This window comes from Lynx canadensis, chromosome F1 (assembly GCF_007474595.2).
Source record: "Lynx canadensis isolate LIC74 chromosome F1, mLynCan4.pri.v2, whole genome shotgun sequence".
NCBI lineage: Eukaryota > Metazoa > Chordata > Mammalia > Carnivora > Felidae > Lynx > Lynx canadensis.
In genome coordinates, this window is record NC_044319.2 from 31,171,988 (window position 1) to 31,184,183 (window position 12,196).

The 12,196-nt window shown below is 39.4% G+C and overlaps 1 protein-coding gene across 1 annotated transcript in view; it reads left to right on the plus strand.

The window, feature by feature from the left end:
* The window catches only part of INTS7 (integrator complex subunit 7), a 92,906-nt gene that overhangs the window by 27,856 nt on the left and 52,854 nt on the right, over window positions 1-12,196 (plus strand). Inside the window, exons 5-7 of the mRNA XM_030302239.1 lie at window positions 152-198; window positions 4,008-4,207; window positions 4,677-4,799. Of these exons, the coding sequence (XP_030158099.1) occupies window positions 152-198; window positions 4,008-4,207; window positions 4,677-4,799 (370 nt within the window). The remainder of the gene's footprint in view (window positions 1-151; window positions 199-4,007; window positions 4,208-4,676; window positions 4,800-12,196) is intronic.

The following is a 12,196-nucleotide window of genomic DNA, read 5'->3' on the forward strand; positions in this document are numbered from 1 at the left end:
CAATTTGACAATAAATTTCATATATCTAAAAAAAATCAATAATGAATACAATAAAATAAAGTAAATGTATTAAATTGGAAAAAAAAGAAAACATCAGCAAATGTAATTTTTCTTGGTTTTAAAGTTTTTGCTGTTCTCTCTTTTTTCAAAGGGATTTTGCTGTAGGAATCTGTAACAAAATCAGTGAAATGATTCAAGGTATGTGTGCTTCACTTAGTATTATGAAGTGACTTACTGGGATTTGTATTAATAATAGCTGCTACCATTTATTAAGTACTTACTGTGTGCTTGTCACCGTTCATTTACTTATTCATTTAAATAATATTTATTAAGCGTCTTCTAAATGCCAGAGCTGTTCTGGGTGCTTAGGATACAGTAATGAACAAAACAAAGTCCTTGCCCTCCTGTAACCTACATTCTAGTGGCAGAAGGGGGGGGGTGGCAATAGACAAATAAAAATAAAATATAACAGTTGCTATGGAAAAAAAAGCAGGGTAGGGACAGGGATCTCCCAGAGTAGAGTCCCCACCCCAGGGTGGAAGGGGGCGCTTTATATTTTGTATATGCTGGTCAAGGAAGGCCACTAGTGGAGTGATATTTGTGTGAGAGATGCAGATATTTAGGGGAAGAACAGTCTGATCTGGGGAGCGGAGGGCTGTTAGAAGTTCTGGAGTTCGTTTCTTACTCTGTTCATGTTCCTCCAGTGTCTTCTTCCAGTTGCAGCTACTAAACTCAAATCCAGATTCCTTACCACGGCCTACAAGGCCCTAGTTTTCTAATCTCATCTTCCATATTACGCTTCATGTGTATTAACCCCATTTACCCTCCTGCTCATTAAAGGGGGCTCTGGGGCTCCAGCACTGCACAGCTCTAGAGAGCACCACATCCTTTTTATTTTTCTAAGTGACGTTCCTTTGAGTTGTACAACTTGGCAGATGTCGACAGGTAATGCTGTTAGGTCTCTTTTACAGAAAAGGAAATGGAGCCACGTTAAAATTACCTGAAGACCAGGATACAATGGTTGAGCTTTGTCCTGTTCTCCTTTATTCCTTTGTGCTTTTTTCTCACTGCCAGAAAAGGGCTCTACTGCAGAAAGCTATTATTAAAAGGATGCGTCACTCATTTGTTGAGTAGTTTTTATCAAACGCTTGCTCTGTCAGACAAGAGCTCAGCAGGGAACAGATATCACACTTGAATTAAAATAATCCAAGGAGGGTTTAAGGAAGCAACAATTTACAAAGTTGTGGGCTGGATGAACTGTAGGGGATAATGTAGTCCTGCACCCAAGGGTGCAAAGAGGGAGTGATTACCAGAAGCATGAAGTCATGTCAAGAGGGCCACTTTGAAAAACTGACCTTCAGTGTGCTATGACCTGATGTGGCCCTGTGGAGAGGGACTCAGGGAATAAATACTCTGACGTCTTTCTTCTTCCTCCTATACCCTGCTGGGGCTCTACACTGGCTAAACTCAGACAGCGGGCAAATAGCAAGGGAGTTGGTAGAAGCTATGCCCATGACCTTCCTATGCCGGTGCGGGAGTATTGTGTGTATTTGGGTGATCGTTATTTGGGTATATTCACATGTAGAAACCCACTAGTTTGCACACTTAAGATTCATTATTGTTTCTCAAGTTTTATCTATAAAAAAATTTAAGCAAAAGAACAGGAACTCTAGGGGGTTGAAAGAGAAAGAGGGAAAAAAAGCACAGGAGTAGGGTGGAGGAAGACTGGAGCCCAAGATAGGGAAATGGCAGGGGAGTCTTAGTAATAAAAGCATCCTTACATTTAAGTTTAAGTTGCTTGTGTTTCTGCCAAGGAAAACCTCTTGAGTGTCCCTAAACCAGTAAAAATGTCTATCAATGCGAAAAATTCCACTGACTGCTGGGTTGAGCATAGATTTGCAGAGGAAGGAGGGAGGGATATGAGATAGGAGTCTGCCATGGGGAAAGGTGTAAGTAGGGAAAATACTTAGGAGAACTTTGCAGTAATTCAGTCTGGAGATGGTGGTGGAAGTCGGCCAGAGGGACAGCAATGGGAACAGAATGGCATCGTCAGATGTGGCTTGTATTTTAAAGCTACGATCAATAGGATTTGCTAATAAATTTGGATGTGGGGTGTGAGAGAAGTAAGAGAATCAAGAAAGGCTCTATAATGATGCACCTGTCATATACTAAAATGGGAAAATTTTTCCCATTTTTTTGTGGGGAAGACCAGAAGTTCTCTGTGCCCCAGTAAGTACAAAATGCTTCTGACCAGACATCCCAGTGGAGGTGACCAGGAGGTAATGGGATTCATGTATCTGAAGTTCAGGGGCAGGGTGGAGGGGTAGGAGGAGGTAGTCTTTAGCATATAGCTGATAATGGAAGCCATGGGATTATATCACCTCACTCAGGGAAAGTACTGAGGGTGAGAAGAAAAGTGTATTACCAACCCCACGGAACACCAGAAATTAAAGTGTGGCTAAAAGAGATGAATACAGAGAGATTGAGAAGGAATAGCCAGAAGGACAAAAGCCAGGAAGAGTATGCCTTCAAGAGAGAAGAGTTTCAAAGACAGAATGGCCAGCAGTGTCAAACGCATTTGGTGCTGTAAGGATCAAAACATTAATAACATAAGCAGGATATGGCTACAGAAAGGAAACCAGGGAGTCCATACTCTGACCTCATTTTTCTCCCCTCCATCTCCTGGGGCTCTCTGCTTTGGCCAGACCTAAACAGAGGCCACACAGCAAGGGAGTTGTCGATGGAAGGCACCCCTGGATGTTGGAATGTTCTTATATATTCCCACTAACGGTGACTTCACAATGGGAAAACAGTGTTCCGCAGAGTATGAATTAGCTTCTGGCATATATGTGGTGAATTATGATCTACAGGTTTTTGTTCTTTATCATCACAAAGCCATGCTGCAGAAGAAAACATGTTTTTGTGTAGCTACAGTGTTGACAGCAAAAGATACGCTGGACTTAATCCTCATGGAATGCCTGCCGTGGAGGAGGTAAAAAAAGGCATGGCCACACTAAGTTCAGAGAACTTCAGAACCCCTCCACACACAGTCTGCTCACATCCAGGTCTTGACTTAGTGTTGAAGGAAATAATTAAAACTGTAAATGTATTTAATTGTAGCCATTGAGTATGTGTGTACATATGTATATGTACCTGCATGCATGTATCTTTTTAGTATGCTGTGGGAAGAAATAGATAGCAAATAATAAACTTTGCTTTCTGCTGTGCCTTTTAAAGGCATTTTCTACTGTCAGCATGTAGTTTCATACTCACCAAAAAATTAATGTTAAGATAAATGCTTTGGAAGAAAACTATCAAACTTAATTGGGGGTTAGCTTTACTATAATTATCTTTGATGTCGTAAACACAATATTCGTATACTATTTGTTTTTAAATGGTCATTTTGCTAAGTGAATCAGACCTTTTTTTCTTTTAATTTTTTTTTTTAATGTTTATTTTTGAGAGAGAGAGAGAGACAGAGAGAGACAGATCACAAGTAGGGGAGGGGCAGAGAGATAGAGGGAGACAGAATCTGAAGCAGGTTCCAGGCTCCGAGCTGTCAGCACAGAGACAGATGTGGGGCTTGAACTCCTGAACCCCGAGATCATGACCTGATCTGAAGTTGGATGCTCAACCGACTGAGCCACCCAGGCGCCCCAAATCAGACCTTTTATTTTATTTTATTTTTTTATTTTATTTTATTTTTTTTTAATTTTTTTTTTTTTCAACGTTTTTTATTTTTGGGACAGAGAGAGACAGAGCATGAACGGGGGAGGGGCAGAGAGAAAGGGAGACACAGAATCGGAAACAGGCTCCAGGCTCCGAGCCATCAGCCCAGAACCTGACGCGGGGCTCGAACTCACAGACCGCGAGATCGTGACCTGGCTGAAGTCGGACGCTTAACCGACTGCGCCACCCAGGCGCCCCCAAATCAGACCTTTTAAATGTGAAATATTATCAAGGATGATAATCAGAAGTCTGTCCCTAACGATTCCTTTTGCATCCAGGGTTAGCCACACCAGTTGACTTGAAGCTGAAGTTAATCCCCATCCTTCAGCACATGCACCATGATGCGATCCTGGCGTCCAGTGCACGTCAGCTTTTACAGCAGCTGGTCACATCCTATCCCTCCACCAAGATGGTGATTGTTTCTTTGCACACTTTTACTCTGCTTGCCGCTTCATCTTTGGTTGATACGCCTAAGCAGGTAATTTCAGTTTTCTTTAAACTGCCTTTTCTTGAGTAAACTTTCCTATTAAGTATAAACCAAGAAATTTAAGTAACCCCTAAGTTTTGATAATATTAAGGTCCCTTTCTCTGGTAAAGATGACTTTAATTTCCTTTTGCTTGCTTTTTTCTTTCTGCATCCACAGTAGTAATTCTTGGGAGCCCTTTAAGAACATGAAGTAGAAGTGAGGGCACTTGGCAGAGCATGGAGTTGGCAGTAAAGATTAAAAGGCCAGGTCCTGTGCTAGAATCTTACGAGTTAAAGGGTTATAAGTATACTTTTATGCACGAGGAGAAACTGGCCCAAACATGGACCCATAGCTAATAAGTGATAGGGCTGCAATCTGAAATGAGTCCTGTCTCAGATCTAAAAGCTTCACTAAACGGTAGTACATCCCTAATGGTAATTTCAGTGGCAGTGTTGTTCATGAATGACCTTTCTTTCATAGATTCAGCTACTATTGCAGTATTTGAAGAATGACCCTAGGAAGGCAGTAAAGAGACTTGCTATTCAAGATCTGAAATTACTTGCCAATAAAACACCACACACTTGGAGTAGGGAAAATATTCAGGTATGTAGAACTTTCAACATTAGTATTTTATATAGAAAAATAATGCAACATTGTCATAAATTGTTCTACTTTCCATTTTTGTACCATCTTTGTCATCTTTTAAATGTTTGAATTTGAAAAAAAAAATTAAGAGCAGTGTCAATACGTACGGCAGAAGTTATTTTTTAAGTGGCAAAATAAATACCTGAAACTTTTATCCTTTTGTGCATTGTTTGTTTTAGTGAGTTAGACTTTGCCTCTCAGTTTCCTGTTACTTTTCCCATAGCAGCACTAAGGCTACATGAGAAGCCCAGTAAAATCATTTATTTAATTCCTGTCTCCTTTACTCACTTTAGGGAGAACAGTTGGTGCCAGCTGTGATTTATTAGGGAGAAGGTACTGGAAGCATAACTCAGCAAAGTATATTTTTTCTTTTTATAGAGAGGAAGGACATTCTTAAGTTTTATTTTGTAAATGCAGGAGCAGGTCTCAATCTCTAGACTTTTATTAAGGTTATTTACTTATTTTGAGAGCAAGAGAGAGAGCAGGGAAGGGACAGAGAGAGAGAGGGAAAGAGAGAATCCCAAGCAGGCTCCACACCATCAGTGCAGAGCCTGACACAGGGCTCGATCCCCTGAACCATGAGATCATGACCTGAGCTGAGATCAAGAGTCAGACTTAATGGACTGAGCCACCCAGGTGCCCCAGTCAATCTCTAGACTTTTAATGTGGCATCTTTTATAACATTTTTTAGGTCAAGTTAATGTTTTATATTTTTTCTCAAAAGAAGAAATTTGTTTATTCATTACTGTTAACAGATGCACCATTTTCTAAAAAATGTTTGAAGTGAAATGGAGGATTATTAGAATGTAACCTTTATTTTCATGGATTTTATTATCTTTTGGTGTCATCATAGCTACAGTGCAACAAAAACCTTTGAATTTCAGATCATGAAGCTAAGGTGCCGCGTTAATTTGGGTTTTTTGTTTGCAGTTTTCTAAACACGTTTCCGTATGTTGTGATTAGTAGGCCCGACTATCCCAAGAGATAAGGGCAGGTGTTAGTATTTGCATTTAGGGGGTGAACAAATTAGGGTTCAGAGAGACTTAATATGCTTAAGAGAGCTTCTTAAGGGGACTTAATTGAGATTTTAATTAAGAGAGCTCTGTCCTCTAATGCTTTTTCCACTAAATAATACTGTCTTTCCAAGAAGAGAATGTACTCGGCTACAGTAGGGAAGCAAACCCAGTGAAAGTGTTGTATTATTCCTTCACATTTGCCTCTTTATTGTATGACACATCACACGTACAAAAAAGTATGTAAAATATGGTTTAATGGTTTAAATAATTGTAAATGAAAACAGTGTAGCCACCATCCAGCTAGAAATAGAGACTGCGGGCTCACAGACCCCTGCCACCTTCCCTCACACAGTCCTCCCTGATCAGAACCAGAACACCTACCCAGAGGAAACTGCTATTTTGACTTTTGTGATAATCGTTTCTTCACTCTTTATTGTTTTACCACCTATATATGCTTCCCTGAAAAATAACGTTTAGTTTTTGTTTTTATTTCTTTTGCTTAACATCGTACTGATGAGACTCATCCATGTGTTTGCATGTTTTGTTTTGTTTTTCCCTTTAATGGCTGTGTAGTTTTCCATTATACGAATGGACTACATTCGTATATTTGCTTTTGATGGGTTATTTCCAACACGGGGCACTTGCAAACAGTGCTGCTATGAGCATTCTTTATCTCTTGGCACATATGTGCTGGGCTTTCTTTATATACTTAAGAGTGAAACTGCTGACTTCTAGAATATGTAGATCTTCAGCTCTACCAGTTAATGTCAAACTGTGTTCCAAATTGATTGAGCCAGTTTACATTCCTAATAAGGTGAGTGCCCATTGGTCCACTTCCTTGCCAACACTTAGAATTACCAGACCTTTACATTTTTACCAGTTTAGAAGTTGTAGTTTTAATTTCTAATTCCTTGATTACTAAAGAAGTTGAACATCCTTTTAATATGTTTATTGATCATTTGGATTTCCTCTTTTGTGACACAGCTATTCAAGTCTTGATTACTTTTCTGTTGATTTGTAGTCATTTTTTGTATATTTTGGATACTTGTACTTTATTGGTCCTTGGCATTCTATATAAATTTCAGAAGCAGCTGATCAAGTTCCAGGTTAAAAAAAAAAAAAAAAATGCTGAGAGGGGCGCCTGGGTGCCTTGGTCAGTTAAGCATCTGACTCAATTTCATCTCAGGTCATGATCTCATGATTTGTGAGTTTAGCCCCCTGCGTGGGGCTCTGCACTGACAGTGCGGAACCTGCATGGGATTCTCTCCCTCTCTCCCTCTTTCTGCCCCTCCCCCCTTTCCCTCTCTCTCTTTCTCTCTCTTTCTCTCGCTCTCTCTCTCAAAATAAATAAAACTTGAAAAAAAAGCTGATCATTTCATTGGGATTACATTGAATGGAAAGATCAATTTGTAAGAAATTGATGTTTTTACAGTGTTATGTCTTCTAATACATGAATAAATACATTGCATTTATTTAGTTTTCTGCAGTTTATCTTTTACCTTAGTCTGTTTTGTCTGACACTAATATAGTTACTTCAGTTTTCTTCCGGATGTACCTACATGGTAGAGTATCATCTTTTTACTTCTAGTCTTTATCTGTATGTTTCAGATATATCTTATGTTAATTCTGCTACAAAGACCTTACAACACACTACTCATTTATATTCCTCTAAACTCTTACGTATTGTTTGTCATGTGTCTTAATTTTGTCTTATCAGTTTGGTTGTTTTATAAATTCATTGATCATTTGGACCTTCCACTGTCTTTGCTCTTCAGGCTTTCTCTCTGGGATACTTTTTTTTCCTGCCTTTGGAAAGTCCTTTATTGATTGATTGATTGATTTTTTTTTGGTTGGTTGATTGATTGATTGATTGATTGGGAAGTCCTTTAGTGAGGGTCTGTGGTGGTAAGCTCTCCCAGTATTTGCTTGTCTGAAAATGTCTTTATTTTGCCCTCAATCTTGAAAGATACTTTCTCTGGGGGTAGAATAATGCCCAGGGCCTTGAGGATACCATTGTGCCGTCTACTGATTTTCATTATTACTGCTGAGAATGGCAGTACTCTTTGGAAGGAACTTTTTTCCTGCTTTAAATTTTCTCTGTTTAATTTGACGGTCTGCACAGTGAACCATCTGTGGATTTCTTCTGTTTAAACTGTCTCGGCTGTTGATTTTCTTGAAACATAAGAATGGTGTTTTTCAACACTTTTGGGAAATTGTCAGCCATCATTTTTGCAGATGTTGCCAGTCTATCTTGCCTTTCCTCCTGGATGTCCAGTTAAATGTATGTTAGCCCTTCTCGTAATCACCCCCGTAATCTTTATCTTTTTTCCGCCTCTTTAACTCTCTGTGCCGTGCTCTGAATAATTTCTCCCATCCATGTTTTAGTCCAGTAATTATCTCTCCAGCTTATCTAAGGTCTTTTCAGACCTGTCTCTGCTCTCTATTTCTCTTGGCCCTCTTTTGTAGTACCCTTTTTCCTTATATACTTGGCTGTTTTTTACTTTGAGCTCCTCATTTTTCTTAGAGAAGTGTGTGTGGGAATCTTCTAAAGAATAATTTCTCTAGAGAAGGTTTGCGTTTGCTTCTGCTGGGTGGAGAGACCAGGTAGTGATTCATGTTGTGGGGAAAAATAAAGTCAGGGAAGAAGATCAGTGAGTGAGGAAGAGGGAGGTTCTAGTTTTATGTAGGGTGGTCAGGGGAGCTCTCACTGAGAAGCTGACACTTTAGCAAGGACATAAAGGAGGGATCCCAACTTTGTGAGCCTCTGAAAGAAGAACATTACCAGCAGGGAAAACAGCAAGAAAAAGGTCCTGATGTGAGAGCATTCATAAGTGTGAGATCAGTGTGGCTGTACATACAGTGTAAGATGGGTGGAGGGGGTAGCAGATCATTTAGGGCCCTTGAGTCCTTTGTAAGGAAGGACTTTAGCACAGGCCATTATTATTTTTTCATTGAAATATATTTGACATATCACATTGTGTTAATTTAAGCATGTTATTATGGGACACTTCCATATTGTAATATGATTGCCATTGTTGTGATAATTAGCACCATCACATTACATAATTATCATTTCTTAATTTTAGTGGTTGGAATAGTTAAGTTCTAGAGTCTTAGCAAGCTTGATGATGATCATACAACATTGTTTTCCATATTCACTGTATGATACATTAGATCTCTAGGACTTATTTACTCATAAATTTGTACCCTTACACAACATCTGTCCTATCCTCCCACCCCCAGGTTAGACAGAGAGAGACAAATACTCTATGATGTCACTTATTTGTGGAATCTGAAAAGGCCAAACTTAGGAAAACTAAAACAGTGGTTACCAGGGTGATGGGGGTGGGGTGCAGAGGACATTAGTATACTTGTTCTAAGAGACTCTCTCTGACTTAGATATATTGAGATTAGATTGTAGGGACACAAGGGCAGAAGCAGGGAGAACATTTAGGAGGTAGTTGCAAATATTCCAATTAGAAAATACTGTGCTTATCTGAACCCGGGGGAGCAGTGGAGATAGCAGCGAGAAGTGGTAATATTCTGGATATATTTTAAAGGCAAAGCCGACGGATTTACTGGCAAATTATACGTAGAGTGTAAGAGAAAGAAAGAATGACTCAAGGTTTTTGGCTTCAACAAATTTACTTGGATTGAGTAAGATTCTGGGAGGCTTTTTTCTTGAGGATCAGGAGTTCAGTTCTGAACAAATGACGTTTACAGTGTCAGACATCCAAGTAGAGATGTCAAGGAGTTGGGAGTTTAGTGAACAGATCTACCTGAAGTTGTAAATATGGGAGTCATCAATTTATAGATGGTATTTAAAGTCATGAGACCAGATGAGTCACCTAGGGAGAGAGTATAGATGAGATTCAGGGAACGATGAAATAAGAAAGAACCAGCAAAGCAACCTGATGTGCAGCCTGTGAGGCAGGAGATAAGTCAAGATAGTATTATTTTATAGGAAGAAGGTTATAATCAACCATGAGGGATACTGCACTATATTTGTATTCTTCAGGATATGAGGACTGATAATTCACCTTTGCAATTAGCAAAACGAAGTCATTAATGACCTGCATGAGAGCAGTTTTATTGGAGTATTGTGGGCACAAGACTGGTTGGAGGAAAACAGGAAAAATACAGACTGTGAATATAGAAAGTGGGTTTTAAAAAATTTTTTATTTAAAAATTTTTTAAGTTTATTTATTTTGAGAGAGAGTGCTTGCATGTGCACGAGTGGGGGAGGGGCAGAGAGAGAGAGGGAAAGAGAATTCCAAGCAGGATCCGAGCTGACACAGCAGAGAGCCCATTGTGGGGCTTGAACCCACGAACCATGAGATCATGACCTGAGCCCGCATCAAGGGTTGGACACTTAACCTACTGAGCCACCCAGCTGCCCCTATTTTTTATTTCTTTTTTAAGTTTGAGGTTTTTGTTTTGTTTTTAATTTCAGAGGGAGAGAGAGAAAACAAGAGAACGAGCATGGGGGAGGGGAAAGGGGGAGAGAGAGAATCTTAAGCAGGCTCCACATTCAGTGTGGAGTGGAGCTTGAACTCAGGACTGGGAGATCATGACCTCAGCTGAAATCAAGAGTTGGATGTTTAACCAACTGAGCCACCCAGGTGCCCCTAGAAGGTTCTTTTAAAGGAGTTCTGCTTTACAAAATAGGTCAGTCAGAGTAAGACAAATCCCATATGATTTCACTCAGGTGGAATTTAAGAAACAAACAATCATAGGGGGAAAATGGGGAGAGGCAAACCAAGAGACAGACTCTGAACTATAAAGAACAAACTGATGGTTATCAGGGGGTCGGTGGAGAGGATGGCGGGGGGGCACATGAGTTAAATAGGTGATGGAGATTTAGGAACGTGCTTGTGATGAGCACCAAGTGTTGAGTCACTAAATTGTACTCCTGAAACTAGTATTACACTGTATGTTAACTAACTGGAATTTACATAAAAACTAAAAACTAAATAAAAAATACAGGAGTTCTGCTTTAAAGAGCAAAGAATTGAGACTGTACTGCTAAAGTGTATGTTGTCTGCTTTTTGTTTTTATCATGGGAGGAGTTTAAAGAAACAGAAGTGCCATTAAGCTAGGGTAATAGAGGATTGCCAGATATTTGAGCAAAGCAGTGTATATACATATGGTTTCTGGCATATATATATGTAAGTGCTTATTTAAGAGGCGCCTGGGTGGCTCAGTCGGTTGGGCATCTGACTTGGTTTCAGCTCAGGTTGCGACCTTGGGGTTGTGGCGTCCAGCTCTGTGTCAGGCTCCTTGCTGGGCATTGAGCCTGCTTAGGATTCTCTTTCCCTCTACCATTTGTACTCTGTCTAAAAAAAAAAAGAAAAAAAATGCTATTGTAAGAGTAGCTCTAAAAAACTATATTAAAGGTAAGATTTTTCTATCATTTTCCTTCCTGTATACTTTGACAGATTGTAGGGTTTGGGTGGTGCTGTCTTAATAAAATGAATTGGGATCTTTATCTTTCTATATTCTGGAATGGTGAATAGGTATGACAGAAATTTTCTGTCTCCTAAGGATACTGCTTAAAAGGTATCAGAAACCCATCTGAACCTGGAACTTTCTCCAGGGATAGTATTTTGAGAATATTTCCAATTATTTATATAGGTATTGCCCTATCTTTTCTACCTTTTCTTCAACCAGTTTTGATGTTTTCCATTTAATTCACTTCTCAGATTCATTAGTATCAATATAGAGAACCTTTATAATTTTTAGTGTTTTTGTATTTGAAATTTTATCTTTATTTTTTCTTACTCTTTGTGTTTATATCCCCCTTTTCTTGATTTTACTTTGCAGAGGCATGGCTTTCTTATCTTTTTCAAGGGCTTAGAACACTTATTTTTATTCTTGTTTAATAATGAAAGCAGTTAAAGCTATTAATTTTCCCCGTAGTGCAGATTGCCTAAATTCTATAAATTATGGCTTCTAGTGCTCTCATTGCCATTAATTTGAAAAGCATTTTTTAGGGGCGCCTGGGTGGCGCAGTCGGTTAAGCGTCCGACTTCAGCCAGGTCATGATCTCGCGGTCCGTGAGTTCGAGCCCCGCGTCGGGCTCTGGGCTGATGGCTCAGAGCCTGGAGCCTGTTTCTGATTCTGTGTCTCCCTCTCTCTCTGCCCCTCCCCCGTTCATGCTGTGTCTCTCTCTGTCCCAAAAATAAAATAAACGTTGAAAAAAAAAATTTAAAAAAAAAAAAAGAAAAGCATTTTTTAGAAGTCAGGTTTATTGTGGTATAATTTATTTACAGAAACCTTTCTAGGTATACTGATCAATGAGTTCTAATAAGTGTGTGTAGTTATGTAACCACCACCACA